The 12,697-nt window shown below is 43.0% G+C and overlaps 1 protein-coding gene across 1 annotated transcript in view; it reads right to left on the bottom strand.

Moving 5' to 3' along the window:
- The window catches only part of LOC308393695 (uncharacterized protein), a 32,020-nt gene extending 26,072 nt beyond the window's left edge, over positions 1-5,948 (bottom strand). Inside the window, exons 1-2 of the mRNA XM_080877653.1 lie at positions 5,545-5,948; positions 1,792-3,465 (exon numbers count right to left, since the gene is read on the bottom strand). Of these exons, the coding sequence (XP_080733779.1) occupies positions 1,792-3,465; positions 5,545-5,673 (1,803 nt within the window). The 5' untranslated portion in view covers positions 5,674-5,948. The remainder of the gene's footprint in view (positions 1-1,791; positions 3,466-5,544) is intronic.
- Positions 5,949-12,697: the final 6,749 nt, after the last annotated feature.

Here is a 12,697-nt window from a genome sequence, read left to right as displayed (position 1 = left end):
AGGTGGGAGGTAAATAAGGAACTTTGGAATAATATAAATGTAACAGTTAGAAGGACTGCCCTTTGAATCTGCAAGAGACTTTATGCTGACCTGATTCCCTCCTGTGCAGGGGTTGAAATAAAGAAGTTGACTGAATTGAAGAAGTCTGTCTCGAGTCATTCGTTTTGGTTTTTCACCAGGTCAGAAAAAAACGATCGGGCGCGGCATCAGCACGCCGACACCGGGCTTCCCTCTGCATTTTAAACTTTATTAATCTTTTACGTTAAAGGGAGTCACCTTATTCAGTGACTGAGACTCAATACACATTTATTCTAATGAAGACAGTCAACTAAACTGGACTTGAATTAATTTTTAATTGGTTAGTACATTCATTAGTTTACTGACACTTCTTGATAATAAATCGCAACTGGAGTTAATAAAAAGATATTGTAAAAACATATCAGACGTGTGGGATTTTTCTCCATTTACCCTAAATTCAGATTTAATCCCTATACGGTGGACCTAACCTGCTCCAGAGCAGAAACCAGACCAACTCACTAATCAGATTTCTGGAAAGTAGCATCACAGTAGCAGATTTTAAAAATCTGAAACCAGCAGCCCAAAGTGAAAGACGAGTCTTTATTTATCTTCCTTGAAACAGAGCAGACAGTAGAAAGTCTTATTTACAAAACAGATGAAGAACAGTCTGAGATATCTTCAGATGAACAGTACATCTTAGTTTTTACACATCTGATTCTGCTGCCATTAAACATTCATTACAGTTTATAACTACAATAGTTTTATGTCTTCAAGACTCAAACTGTTCATCAACATTAGGAAATATCTCAAACTTTCCAAACATTACCACTTTAAAATGAACAGAGATCAATTTTATTGAAATATTGGATGAAATATAGAAAGCTATCCTGTAGGGCTTGTCTGATCTGAGCATCAATAAGAAATACAGATTTACAGGAACAAATCATAAACACGTCAATGTGTTTCAGACGAATGTGTTGGTGCCACCTGATAAAACCTGAACTAACAGTTAGAAGCTATTTTTTCCCATTTAAATGTAACGTTTAAATCTGCTTCATTAATGATGATTTGGAATTTGACGAGGAGAACAAAGACATGAATCTGTTTGACTGCAGGCCTGAAAATAATTAAATATTAACATTTGTACTCATATTTGTGAACAGTATATGTTTGAATGTTTGCACTCGTAAAAACTGAAAGAAGAAGAGAGTTTCGGCATTCTCAGAATGAAATTTCCTCAAATGGATCATTTTCTCCATGAGAACAGAGACACGAACCTGTTCCCAAACTGTTCACCTCATATGCTGCTGCCACATTACAGGGAAGAAGACTAGAGTTCAGCAGCTGATTATCATCAAAAAACATGAAAGGAGAAAACAAAAGTTCAGATTTTTATTTTTTATTTTTATTTAAGTGCACACCTTAAAACAGCAGAAGAGTTTCTGAATCCTGTTGTTTGATATTTCACAACATCTGTGCCTTAAAACACTGGAAGAAAATTAAGGAAAGGTCTTTTTCAAACTGAAATTACACAAATGGGTTATACTGTTATCAGGTTGAAAACAGTAAAACAAACAAATCAATTAAAGTTCAGCGTGCTGACTTGACCTGCCGGTTCTGACTGAATATCATGGTTTTCATCAGCAGGTTTGAGTTGCTCAGTTCTGTTCTTAGGACTTCTTCTCTGTGTTGGTTTAATGTTACGATTAATCTTTAATTGATGCAATCTCTTCATGAAAAAAGATCAGACTGACTGACTGATGATCAGTTATCATCATCCTCATCATCATCACTGATGCCATCACCCACCATCACAGGACAGATGATCAGACGTCCAGAGTTTTTACCATCATCATTAACACCGGGATAGAAGAGTGGGCAGAGTTTTTCCATAAAGGAGCAGCCAGTAAAGGAGTAGATAAGAGTTGCATGATCTACATTATGGAAGGAGACCAGACCCTCCTCATAATCCACAAACACCCCCACCTTCTCAGGAACAGACTGAAGAGAAAGACAGACTTGAGGTTTATCAAGAGCTACACAAATGTTTTTATGTTCCGCTACAGTCCAGTAACCTTCATCAGGACTCGGTGTGATGGCTTCCTTCCTGTTGACTGACTCTCTGACCACTCCTAATATCCATTTGGTCAAGTATTTAATCTGAACCTCAAAGTAAAATCTGCCTGAAGAGAAACTCTGCTTTCCTAAAACGCAAACAAACTTCGAAAATCTCTTTGGGTTGTGTGGACATTTCTTCCTATTGTCACTACGTTGTACTTGTTTTCCATCGTCACACACAACGAGTTCAGGATGTGCTGTATCAGGATCAAGACTCACATCCACTGCATACTGCTGGACCCTCTTCAGCTCAGCCTCAAACAAGTCTTCAAACTCTTCATTGAGTGTTTCCTTCAGCTGATCCACAGCTCTCACCACAGTCCCCTCATATGATGGTGGATGGATACTGACCTCTTTCCAGTCCTTGGTGGTTAGAGCATCTTTGAGAGAGGAGAAGCTTTGGAGGAGGTGGAGGTGATCTTTAGAGCGTGAGAGCTGCTCCACCTCAGAGCTTCTCTTCATCAGCTCAGAGATTTCCTGTTCCAGATCTTTGATGAAACCTTCAGCCTGTTTCTCTGTTGTTTCCTGTTTATCTTCAATCTCCTTTATGAGCTCGTTCAGACGTCTGGCAACAGACTCCTTCAGAGCAGTGAAGACCTGAACACCTTCTGCTTTCTTTCTGTCTGCAGCATCTTTACTCATCTTCACTGACTCTTTGATCCCCTGAATCTTCAGCCATGTCTTCTGGATCATCTGTTGAATTTCAGCCTCAGTCTTCCCCAGCTCTGCCTTCTTTCCTTCATATTCTTCTCTCAGAGGAACAAACTCATGAGTCTTGTGGTCAAAAACACAGCAGAGCATGCAGACACATGTCTGATCGTTCTTACAGAACAGCTCCAGAGGTTTATCATGCTTCATACACATCCTGCTTTCCAGGTTCTCCTCAGGATCAATCAGCTGATGTCTTTTCAGCCGTGAAGCTGTCAGATGAGGCTCCAGGTGAGTCTGACAGTAGGAGACCAGACACACCAGACAGGACTTCAGGGCCTTCAGTTTGGTTCCAGTGCAGATGTCACAGGGAACTTCTCCTGGTTTGGCAGCTTGTTGCTCTGAGCTGCAGCTGCTGACTTTCTGCTGAGCTTCATGTCTGAACTGAGAAACCATCTCAGAGATGAAAGTGTTGATGTGCAGCTCAGGTCTCATCCTGAACACCTTTTTACACATGGGACACTGACACCTGTAGCTGATATCCCAGTTTTTACTGATGCAGTTTTTGCAGAAGTTGTGCCCACATGGTGTGGAGACTGGATCAGTGAAGACATCCAGACAGATGGAGCACAGAAACTGATCTTCAGATAGAAGACAGCTGGCAGCAGACATGTCTGCACTCTGAGTGAGAAAGAAGAGAAACTGATTTTATTAATTCCACTGGTGGATGTTTAGGTTAAACATGACCCAAGTTTCAAATACTGAGGTCAAAGTTCTTACAGCTCTAAACACAGTTTATAATAATTTATTTCAATGACATTAGGCTGTGAAGCCTTTTTTAAAATACTAACTTTTTTAATTAATCCTTTTTTATTATTAGTTAGCCTCATCGTGCATGCGAGGAAAAAAATGAATACAAGCAAATAATTATATTTCATGGGTGAAGGTATTTTGGCCAAATTATAATTGCCAGGTCCTGAGGCACACTTCCTTTCCTGATCCTCGTTATGAAGTTTTTCATTTGTTGCGTCTTTTAATGGAATGATTGAATGGACCTGCTGTGGAAAGTGAAACCACGTGGACTTCCCCTGTGCAGAGAGCGATTACAGATGTTACACATTTTAAATAAACAGAAATAAATGATCCTTGTTGTTGTTTGCTTAATGACTGATTTCAGTCTTAACAAACCATCTTTGAAAATGATGTTTGTGGGTCGATTTAAATGCTTCAAGTGTGAGTGCAATCAGCTTCTACTCAATGTGTTGATAGAGTCAGACGCAGATGTATCACAAGTTAATCTGATTGTAGGCTATGGCACTTGGACACAGGTGGCATTAGTGGACTGGGCCACATTTGAGTGCAGACAGGCAACAACGAGGAAATCACATGGGAGTAATAAAATATGGTAAAACTGATAACAAAAACAACAAGATTCTTGGTAACTTTCATGGTATTCTGAACAGCATCGGTTTGGTTTTGTTTGCAGTTTTCACAGTCGCCTCGTGCACGGGATTATTACCAGATAAACTTAAGGGCATGTTAAATATTTTTTTGGTCAAGAGCAACAACAATGACAGACTGGGTTTGAACTAACTGTCACTGACATCCTTTTCAGTGTTTATTTCCTGCTTTGTCTGTAGCGGCTCCGGAAAAGCGAATCTGCGACACATCTGTTTGAACACCAGTTAATGTGAAACATCATTAAATCTAAAACACCTTTGACATGAAATTATTTGCTAATGATTATGTTTTTGTCGCCTGAGTTTTGGCATAAATTTGCTTCCACAGCTCCGGATCGTCCCCACATCTAATGCTGGGCTCACACTGTGCGATTTTTGGCCCATTTTGAGCCGATTTTTGAGTCGTGCGACCGTTTTGGCGATCGGCCCGATTTTGGCCTTCATCGTGCGTCGTGCATCGTGTAGTATACGTGGGGTAACGAGAAGCGATTGACACCTCACGACCCGCTCCCGATCATCAATCGATTGAGAGTCGTGAGGGTGTCACCGTAGTTTGTCACACTGCGCACGCGCAAAGACAAATGTCAGCGAAAAACACGGAGCAGCACGGCTGTGCAGCGTGTGATCTGGACACAAGCGATGGAGGCACAACTTGTAGAGCTTTGGAAAGCTCATCCGAGCCTTTTCGGTGTGGCCTCACAAAATTATCACGACCACAACAACCGTGAAAATAGTTGGATCTATACTGCTGCTCAATCACAGCTGCCTGATCAATATTTTTCATTAGAAATTTAGCAAAGTTGATGGTGGTGGCGTGTCTGTGTGAGTGAAAGACAGAGAGGGAGAGCGAGCGACAGAATTTCTGTTATAACCTTCATTTTTATGGACGCACAGTGTGAGCACTCAGGTCGCATCAGAGCATCGGGCGGTATAGTGTGAGACCCTGCATCGTGACCTACCAACTTCTAACCCCTGCGAGTCAATCGTGCAGTTTGAGCAGGAGCTGAATCGCGCGACTGAAAAAAATCGCACAGTGTTTGCAGCAGAGATGACGCAGCATCATCTCTGCAGATCAGGATTACTGAAAGTGAAAGTTTACCATTTGTTTGCACTGCGCTAAAAATCAGAACAGGGTGAATTTGCATATTTTTATAAAAAGAATTTATAAGAGGAGAGAAATGTAGAGACGTGTGTGGAAATACCCCAACCAGCAGGTGAACTGCACCGTATTTGCAGGTTACAAAGAGGAGGCTTAACATGTGGACTTTAAAACAGTGTGATCGTGATCATCTGTACTTACCCGTGTTGGAAGACGCTCTGCTGTGCTGCTCAGAAAGGCTGTAGAGCTCAGTTTGACGCTCCTGTGAAGAGAAACAAGTTTTGCTGTCTTTACTGTGAGTTTCACTTCTGGACTCTGACGCTGAAGCATGTTGCTCCGCCTCTGAGAGGCGGTGGCTCAGCAGTGCGTGGATGCGTATTGATGGACGTGATCACAGTTCGTGTTCAGTCAACTATTATTGTATCTTTTAAGAAATTGAGAAAAAAGCAACGTCTTCATTGCCAAGAAAAGAAAAGACAATAGGACGCTCCGAAGACCACGCTCACATAGGTGGAGAGCAGGAGAAAACCGGAAGAAGCAGTGAAGAGTAAAGAAAAGGGCTGTCTCCCAATTCAGGGTCTGCAGCCTTAAAGTACGCAGCCTCAACGATCCTGAAGGGCCGCGTACTCAAAGACCGCTAAGGCCGGAAGTGCGAGGCTTGTGTAATGGGACGGCCTATCCTCCGTTGCGCTGATACTGTTGTTTGTCAATAAAGTTTTAAAAAAAAGAAAGAAAAAAAAGCCTCTGTTGCACTGCCCAGGTTGCCTAGCAACCATGATACTAACCACTGGAAACGTGTCGTACAGCTTTGTTTGACAGAAATGAAGGAGAAAATCTTCTGTTCATTTGTTTGTTTCGTGCTACATGAGCTTTGATCATTCTCTGTAAGATTAAGGTCAGCTATTGAACGGCGTATATTTTAAAGTAAAGGCTTTAAAACCAAGTTAGTACAAACATCACTAATGTCACATAACTTTGCCGACATGTGGCCAACAGTAATGTTTAATGTTCTTTGTTATTAAACATTTGCACATAAATAAGTGACATAATATTCCGTACTTAAAGTGTACTCTTCGGCCGCCCCTCATCCGCCGTTTTTTTCTGCAAATTTATCCACACCCATCGCCGCGCTATGCATTCTGGGATATGTTGGGCCACGAAGTCTACACTGCCACAGCCTTAAATTTCAGGTAGAAGACAGCTGGCAGCAGACATGTCTGCACTCTGAGTGAGAAAGAAAAGAAAATGATTTTATTAACAATTCCAATTTTGAATGTTCATGTTAAACATGACCAAAGTTTCAAATAATGAGGTGAGTGTTTTTGAAACTGATCCTTGTGCGCTCTAAGTTCAGACTTCAGACAGCTCTAAACACTCAGTTTCACACAGTTTATGATTATTTTTTCAGTGAAATTAGGCTTTAAAACCATTTTTATTTTAATTTCAGCCTCATGTTTTTATTGAGTTATTAATTGGTTTGCATTAAAATTTACTTCAAACTCCATGAAAATGTTGACTCATTAAACTTTACACAACCAGAATAGGCACAAAGAATTTATTTACATGAGTAACAATGAATATCTGTACCGGTGACATAAAAAAATATTTGCTTGTGATAATATTTTTTTTCACGTGACTTTTGACATAAATATGCACTAAAAATACATAAATAAATCAGAAGAAGGTAAATGTTCATATTTTTATAAAAAATAATTTAGCACAGGGTAGAAATGTGTGTGGAAATACCAGGGCTGGACTGGGGCAAAAAACCCGCCTAGCATGCCTAGAGACCAGCCCACCAGGTATTATAGGAAAAGCCATAAAGCCTTTAAATGAAAACAAACGCTGTTGTGACAGTGATGTACACTGTCTTGTTGGGATATATATATATATGATTTCTATACATTTTACATCAGATGACCACTTTGGTAAAAGCTAGACATTTTAAATAAGAATAAGAAAGAAAAGTATTTCTTTGTGCCCCCCTTTCCCTGTCTACCTGGCCCCCTGGCAAAACTTTGCTAGAGCCGCCCCTGCACAGTTACCACCTGTCAGCTGGTGTTATTTGTCTCTCAGAAACAGTTCATAGCTTCCCTTCAACCCATTCATGTCACCTAAAAGGTAAACGTGTTTCTCCATCACCTCTTCAGCTCTGATGATTCAGTAAGGACATCTCCTGGTTTCATCTTCATGTTTCCCTCTCACCACATATCCAAACCGATATCATGACCAGCAGGTTTTACAGTTGTGGCTCCAGCAAACATCAGTTGATATTAGAAAGTAATATTAAATAAATTCAAAAAACAGCTGATCAAGCTTTAACTTTGTGGCATGGGTGTGGTCTCTGGCTGGCTGCAGAGGAGGGGTGGCACGGTGAGCTCCCGGGGCGGCATGGAGGCGGGGCTGAACAGGTGTTGGGGACAAGTGACTGATTGTGACTCTTTTTATGTTTCAGTGACAGTCGAGGAGGGAGAGCGGAGTGACCGCTGAGCGGGAGTGTCTGTGTCCCGTGTAGTAAGCTGAAACCACAGTGAACAACAGTGATAATAAAATAAGTGTGCTGTCACCATACCCACGGTCTGTTTGCATGTGTTGGGGTCTGACATCACAGTGGTGCCGAAACTCAGGCCGCAATGTCGCATCTCCAGCCCAACCCGCCTGCTCCTCCGGCGCCCCAGCCGCCTGCCCAACCGCTACAGATGCTGGGCCAGATCATGCAGGACATGGCGGCGATGGTGGCTCGTCAGGCTGCGACTCAGGGTCAGCAGTTGGCGATGCTATGCCAACAATCGGAGCAGCAGACCGCGGCCCCGGGGCAGCTCTTGGGGACTGTGGCCGTTAAACCGGATGGTGGAGGGGCAAGACCTGCTGGTCTAAGCTTTCCAGGCCACGGCGTTGGCCTGCCAATGGCCGGAGGATGAATGGGCCTGGACTGTTTGGGCCTCTCGGCGGTGGTTCCGAGCCAGCAGGATGACAGGAGGGGAGCGGCCATTTGCTTAGGCTCGTCAGCTGGAGGATGCAGCAGCTAGGTGGGTGCGGCCGGGACTTCACCAGAGGAAGCTCAGCTGCTCAATCTGGTTGTCCTCGAGCAGTTCCTGGAGGGGTTGCCGGAGGCTACGGCTCACTGGGTCCGCTGCCACCGCCCGGCGACTCTGACGGCGGTGGTCACGCTGGCGGAGGACCATCTAGCAGCGGTCCCAGGACTTGCACGGGAGGAGCCACGGCAGAACAGCCGGGGCCCGTCATAGCGGCTGCCCGGGGTGGCAGGTTGGAGGGGGGGATGGCGGCCGCGGCGGAAAGGAACACAAGGTGGAGCTCTAGAAACCCATTCCTACCGCTGCTTCCAGCTGGGACTCCAGTAGCGGCTGGTGCCGCCCTGGAGCCAAGAGGACCCGCACAGACGCCGGGGCCGGAGTGCTGGAAGTGCGGGTGGCCAGGGCATCTGCGCCGGGAGTGTCTGCTTAAGGAGGTCAGGCAGGTGTTCCTGGTCGCTGGGACTCCAGCACCCGCCCCGGTTCAGGAGGGACATACCACATACCGGTAAGGTGTCAAGGGTGTATAAGCCATGCCTTGGTCGACACGGGCTGCACGGAGACCCTGGTGCACAAGAGCCTGGTTCGTCCCGGGGCATTGTTGGAAGCAGAGTGGGTGGAGGTGAGATGTGTGCACGGGGATATTCACAAGAATCCGGTAGCGTCGCTGCTGCTAAAATTTAGGGGCAAAACGCATAGGTTAAATCCGGCGGTTAGCCGTCAGGTCATCTCCCGGGTCGGTATTCCGAAAGAAATACTGACTAACCAGGGCACATCGTTCATGTCTCGCACTTTGAGCTGTAAGAATTACTGGGCATTAAATCTATTCGGACTAGCATCTACCATCCTCAGACTGATGGGCTGGGCTCAGTGGGCTCGTTAATATTTTAATCAAACTTTGAATTCTAATTTAACACAAAAACAAACACTGTAAACAAATCCACAGAACAAAAGCAGAACCAAACTCAGTAGCCAAACAGTATGTCCTCAGTGCAGGTTAACATTCAGAAAAATCAAATGCCTCAGCTTTGATAGGCTGATGCGGTTCCTCCTCTTAGTTAGTGTTGCGAAATCTGTTTATGTTGTCCTAGTAAGGCTACCATGGGGGCAGCCACTAGAGGTCACTAGAATACTGGTGTGTATATGTTTTTCAGAAATTGATGTAGCCACGTACACTGCTGCTACAATTCAATAAAAGCGGTTCATGCTTGAGAACCCTGCGTCTTATTGCCTCCGATCATGACAGTATCTGCTTCTTCTTCTTTTAACTGCAGTCAGATGCTGCTTCATTTATGGGTGTCAGTCATATTTTGCAACGCACTCACACTCTCCTCCTCACTGCTGTCTACCATCGCATTCACTTACTGAGGGGTAGTGATGTGAGGAGCGATCCTGAAATATCTATATTTCCATTACCAGCCTTTCATGTTGCAGGATCAATTCCCATATGAAAATATCAATATCCAATTTGATTAAACTTTTTAATTTGTAACTTTTTTATTTTTAATTGTAAATATGACATACAGACAAAAGCAAACTCGCCAGTTAGCAGGATAGTCAGTAATACACTATTAATAGGAACTACAATCGCCTCTCATTTATGTGTGTACTATGCTCTGCAAGAGTGCGAGCCAATGAGAAATCCGAGGCACAAAACATTAGACCACAAAACACGCAATCTTGACTTTGTTCACAGATCATAACTGAGTTTACGTTCAGCATATAGACAGTATGTTGTGTGCGATGTATTTGGGAAGACGGTTAAATACTGTGGAAACACAACACACTTGTGGTCACTTTATATCACATATATCAGTATATTGACAGGATAGACCGCTACTCCTTCACGTCCTTTCAAGAGTTCTGTCCCCTCGCGCTGGAAGATTTCTGGGGTGCTGGGAATACCAAATGGTAGCCTGCTGAAGTAGTATCTGTCAAATGGGGTTATAAAAGTTGTCAGTTTGGTGCTGTCCATATAAAGTGGTATTGGCCAGAACCTGCTTGCAGCATCTAACAGAAAAAATACTTTGGCACCTGCAAGTTTAGGCAAAATGTCATCAAAAGTTGGTAAAACATATTTTTCTTTTTATGGTGCCTTATTCAGCTCTTACAAATCAACACGGATTCTGATCTGTTTCTTGTTTCCAACAGAAATTTATCGGAGCACATCACTCAGTTGGCTCTGGAATTGGTTGAATCACACCACAGTTTGCCAAATGATCCAGTTCTTTCTTCACTTTTGGTAACATGGATACTGACATTATCCTTGCAGTCATCACACTGTAAGGAAGTGCACGCTCTCGGAGTGTGATCCTGATGGGTTTGATTTCAACCTCCCCTCACAGATTTGTTCTGAAGCTCCTATTTCTTCCATGAGTTTTATCAGGCCCATGGTAGCTGCAACATTGTGACTTGAGAGGTGAATGCCTTGTGAAGCTTTATTCATGTTGACTTTAAACCTCATTCTTTTCTCCTTCCTCATTGTGGTGGCTATAAAATAAACTACCTACACAGTTCAGTTTGCTTCCAGGGCTGTATAACTGCTTCACTGGTTTTTTATTTCTTAGTTTTGGCTTACAGGCAAGTTTATCAGATGCTGTCTGTTGGTATAACACTATCAATCTCTGAGTCAATCTTAAAGATTATTTGAGAACCTTGTATTAGTAGTTTTACAGTCCATCCCTTTGTAGAATCTTCCACATCTGTGATTCCTCGTAGAAAGTAGGTCGCATTACTTTCACTTTCTTGTGTGGTGCAAACACTTTATTGACCACACGGGAGCGACTAGCAAACGTGAAATGGCCCAGCTTTTTACAGCTACCACGTTTCACATTTCTGCCCTGACGTTTATCGTTCTTTGGATGTACTCAACTATATCTTGTACATTTGTGACATTTATTCACATTTTGGTACTGTTTCACTTTGACTCCTGTGTTCTGTGCTTTGTTTGCATGGCTTTTACTGTGCTTCTGCTTGTCCCTGTGTAGCTGGGTTTTGTAAGCAACTTAACTTAGGTTTGCACAAGCACTAGCCCCTCGCTGTCTCACAAGCTCCACTGTTTTATTGAGGGTTAAATCAGGCATCTTTTTCAGCTTGTCTGATATCTTTTTGTTGAGTATTCCAATGACCAATCATTCAAGGGTATTTTCTTCTTTAACACAGCCAAAATTACAGGTGTCTGCTAACACATGGGGTGTTCTTATGTATTTCTCTGTGGTTTCCCCCAACCTTTGAGTGTGCTGATGAAAACAAGCTCTTTCATGTATTGTGTTCACTTTGGGGATGAAATAGTTGTCTCATGCTCACCTTCATCTTCCCCTTCTTCAAATGTGAGGGTCTTTAACACTTGCTCTGCTTCTTTCCCAAGTGAATATAGCAGTGTAGCGACCCGGACATCACCTTCCACTAGGCTGAGCTTCGTAGCAACACAGGCCACTGCTTCAGCCTTGAGAAATCAAAGGCTTCGGCAGATGGGAATTTCACCATCTTCAGATGTCCTCTGACATCATGTAGTGTTATGCTGAGTCAAGGATATGATATACAGTACTGTGCAAAAGTTTTAGGCAGGTGTGGAAAAAAGTCTGTAAACAAAGAATGCTTTCAGAAATATAAATCATTGTTTATTGGCCCCAAATGTGTTCTGCAGCAGGACAACGGCCCCAAACATACATCCAAAATCATTAAGAACTATCTTCAGCTTAAAGAAGAACAAGTAGTAGTGGAAGTGATGGTATGGCCCCCACAGAGCCCTGATCTCAACATCATCTAGTGTGTTTGGGATTACATGAAGAGACAGAAGGATTAGTTCTCCAGCTGAGTTCCTTAAAATATGTTTGCAAGTGTACCTAGAAGAGCTGATGCTGTGCTGAAGGCAAAGGGTGGTCACACCAAATATTGATTTGATTTAGATTTCTCTTGTGTTCATGTGTGGTGAACACAAATGTGCTACCACATTTTGGGAAATTTTATTATTTTTAAGAAAAACATATGTCAGCAATTAAGACAATTATTATTTTACATTCATTACGTGTAGTCCATAACAATTGAGGAGAGTAAAAGTGAGAAATAATAAGCGGAACTGTTGACACTGTAGTCGTTCGCCCGCGGTTGCCTAGAGCGGACCAACTTCCTGTCCTCTCAGATGCAATTCGGGAAAAGACACGAGTGCTCCTGTGATTCTTTCTCTGAGACTCTACCTTTATTTTTACAGGTCAGTATCGTCTTAAAAATACAGTGTATGAGGGTTTTGTGCCTTGTTCTACTTCGGTGTTTACTGAGAGTTATGTTGACACCGCCGATGTAACCTTAAGTGGGGTTTAGTT

The sequence above is a fragment of the Rhamphochromis sp. 'chilingali' genome, assembly GCF_963969265.1.
Source record: "Rhamphochromis sp. 'chilingali' genome assembly, chromosome: 3".
NCBI lineage: Eukaryota > Metazoa > Chordata > Actinopteri > Cichliformes > Cichlidae > Rhamphochromis > Rhamphochromis sp. 'chilingali'.
This window is presented reverse-complemented; position numbering and strand designations above follow the sequence as displayed.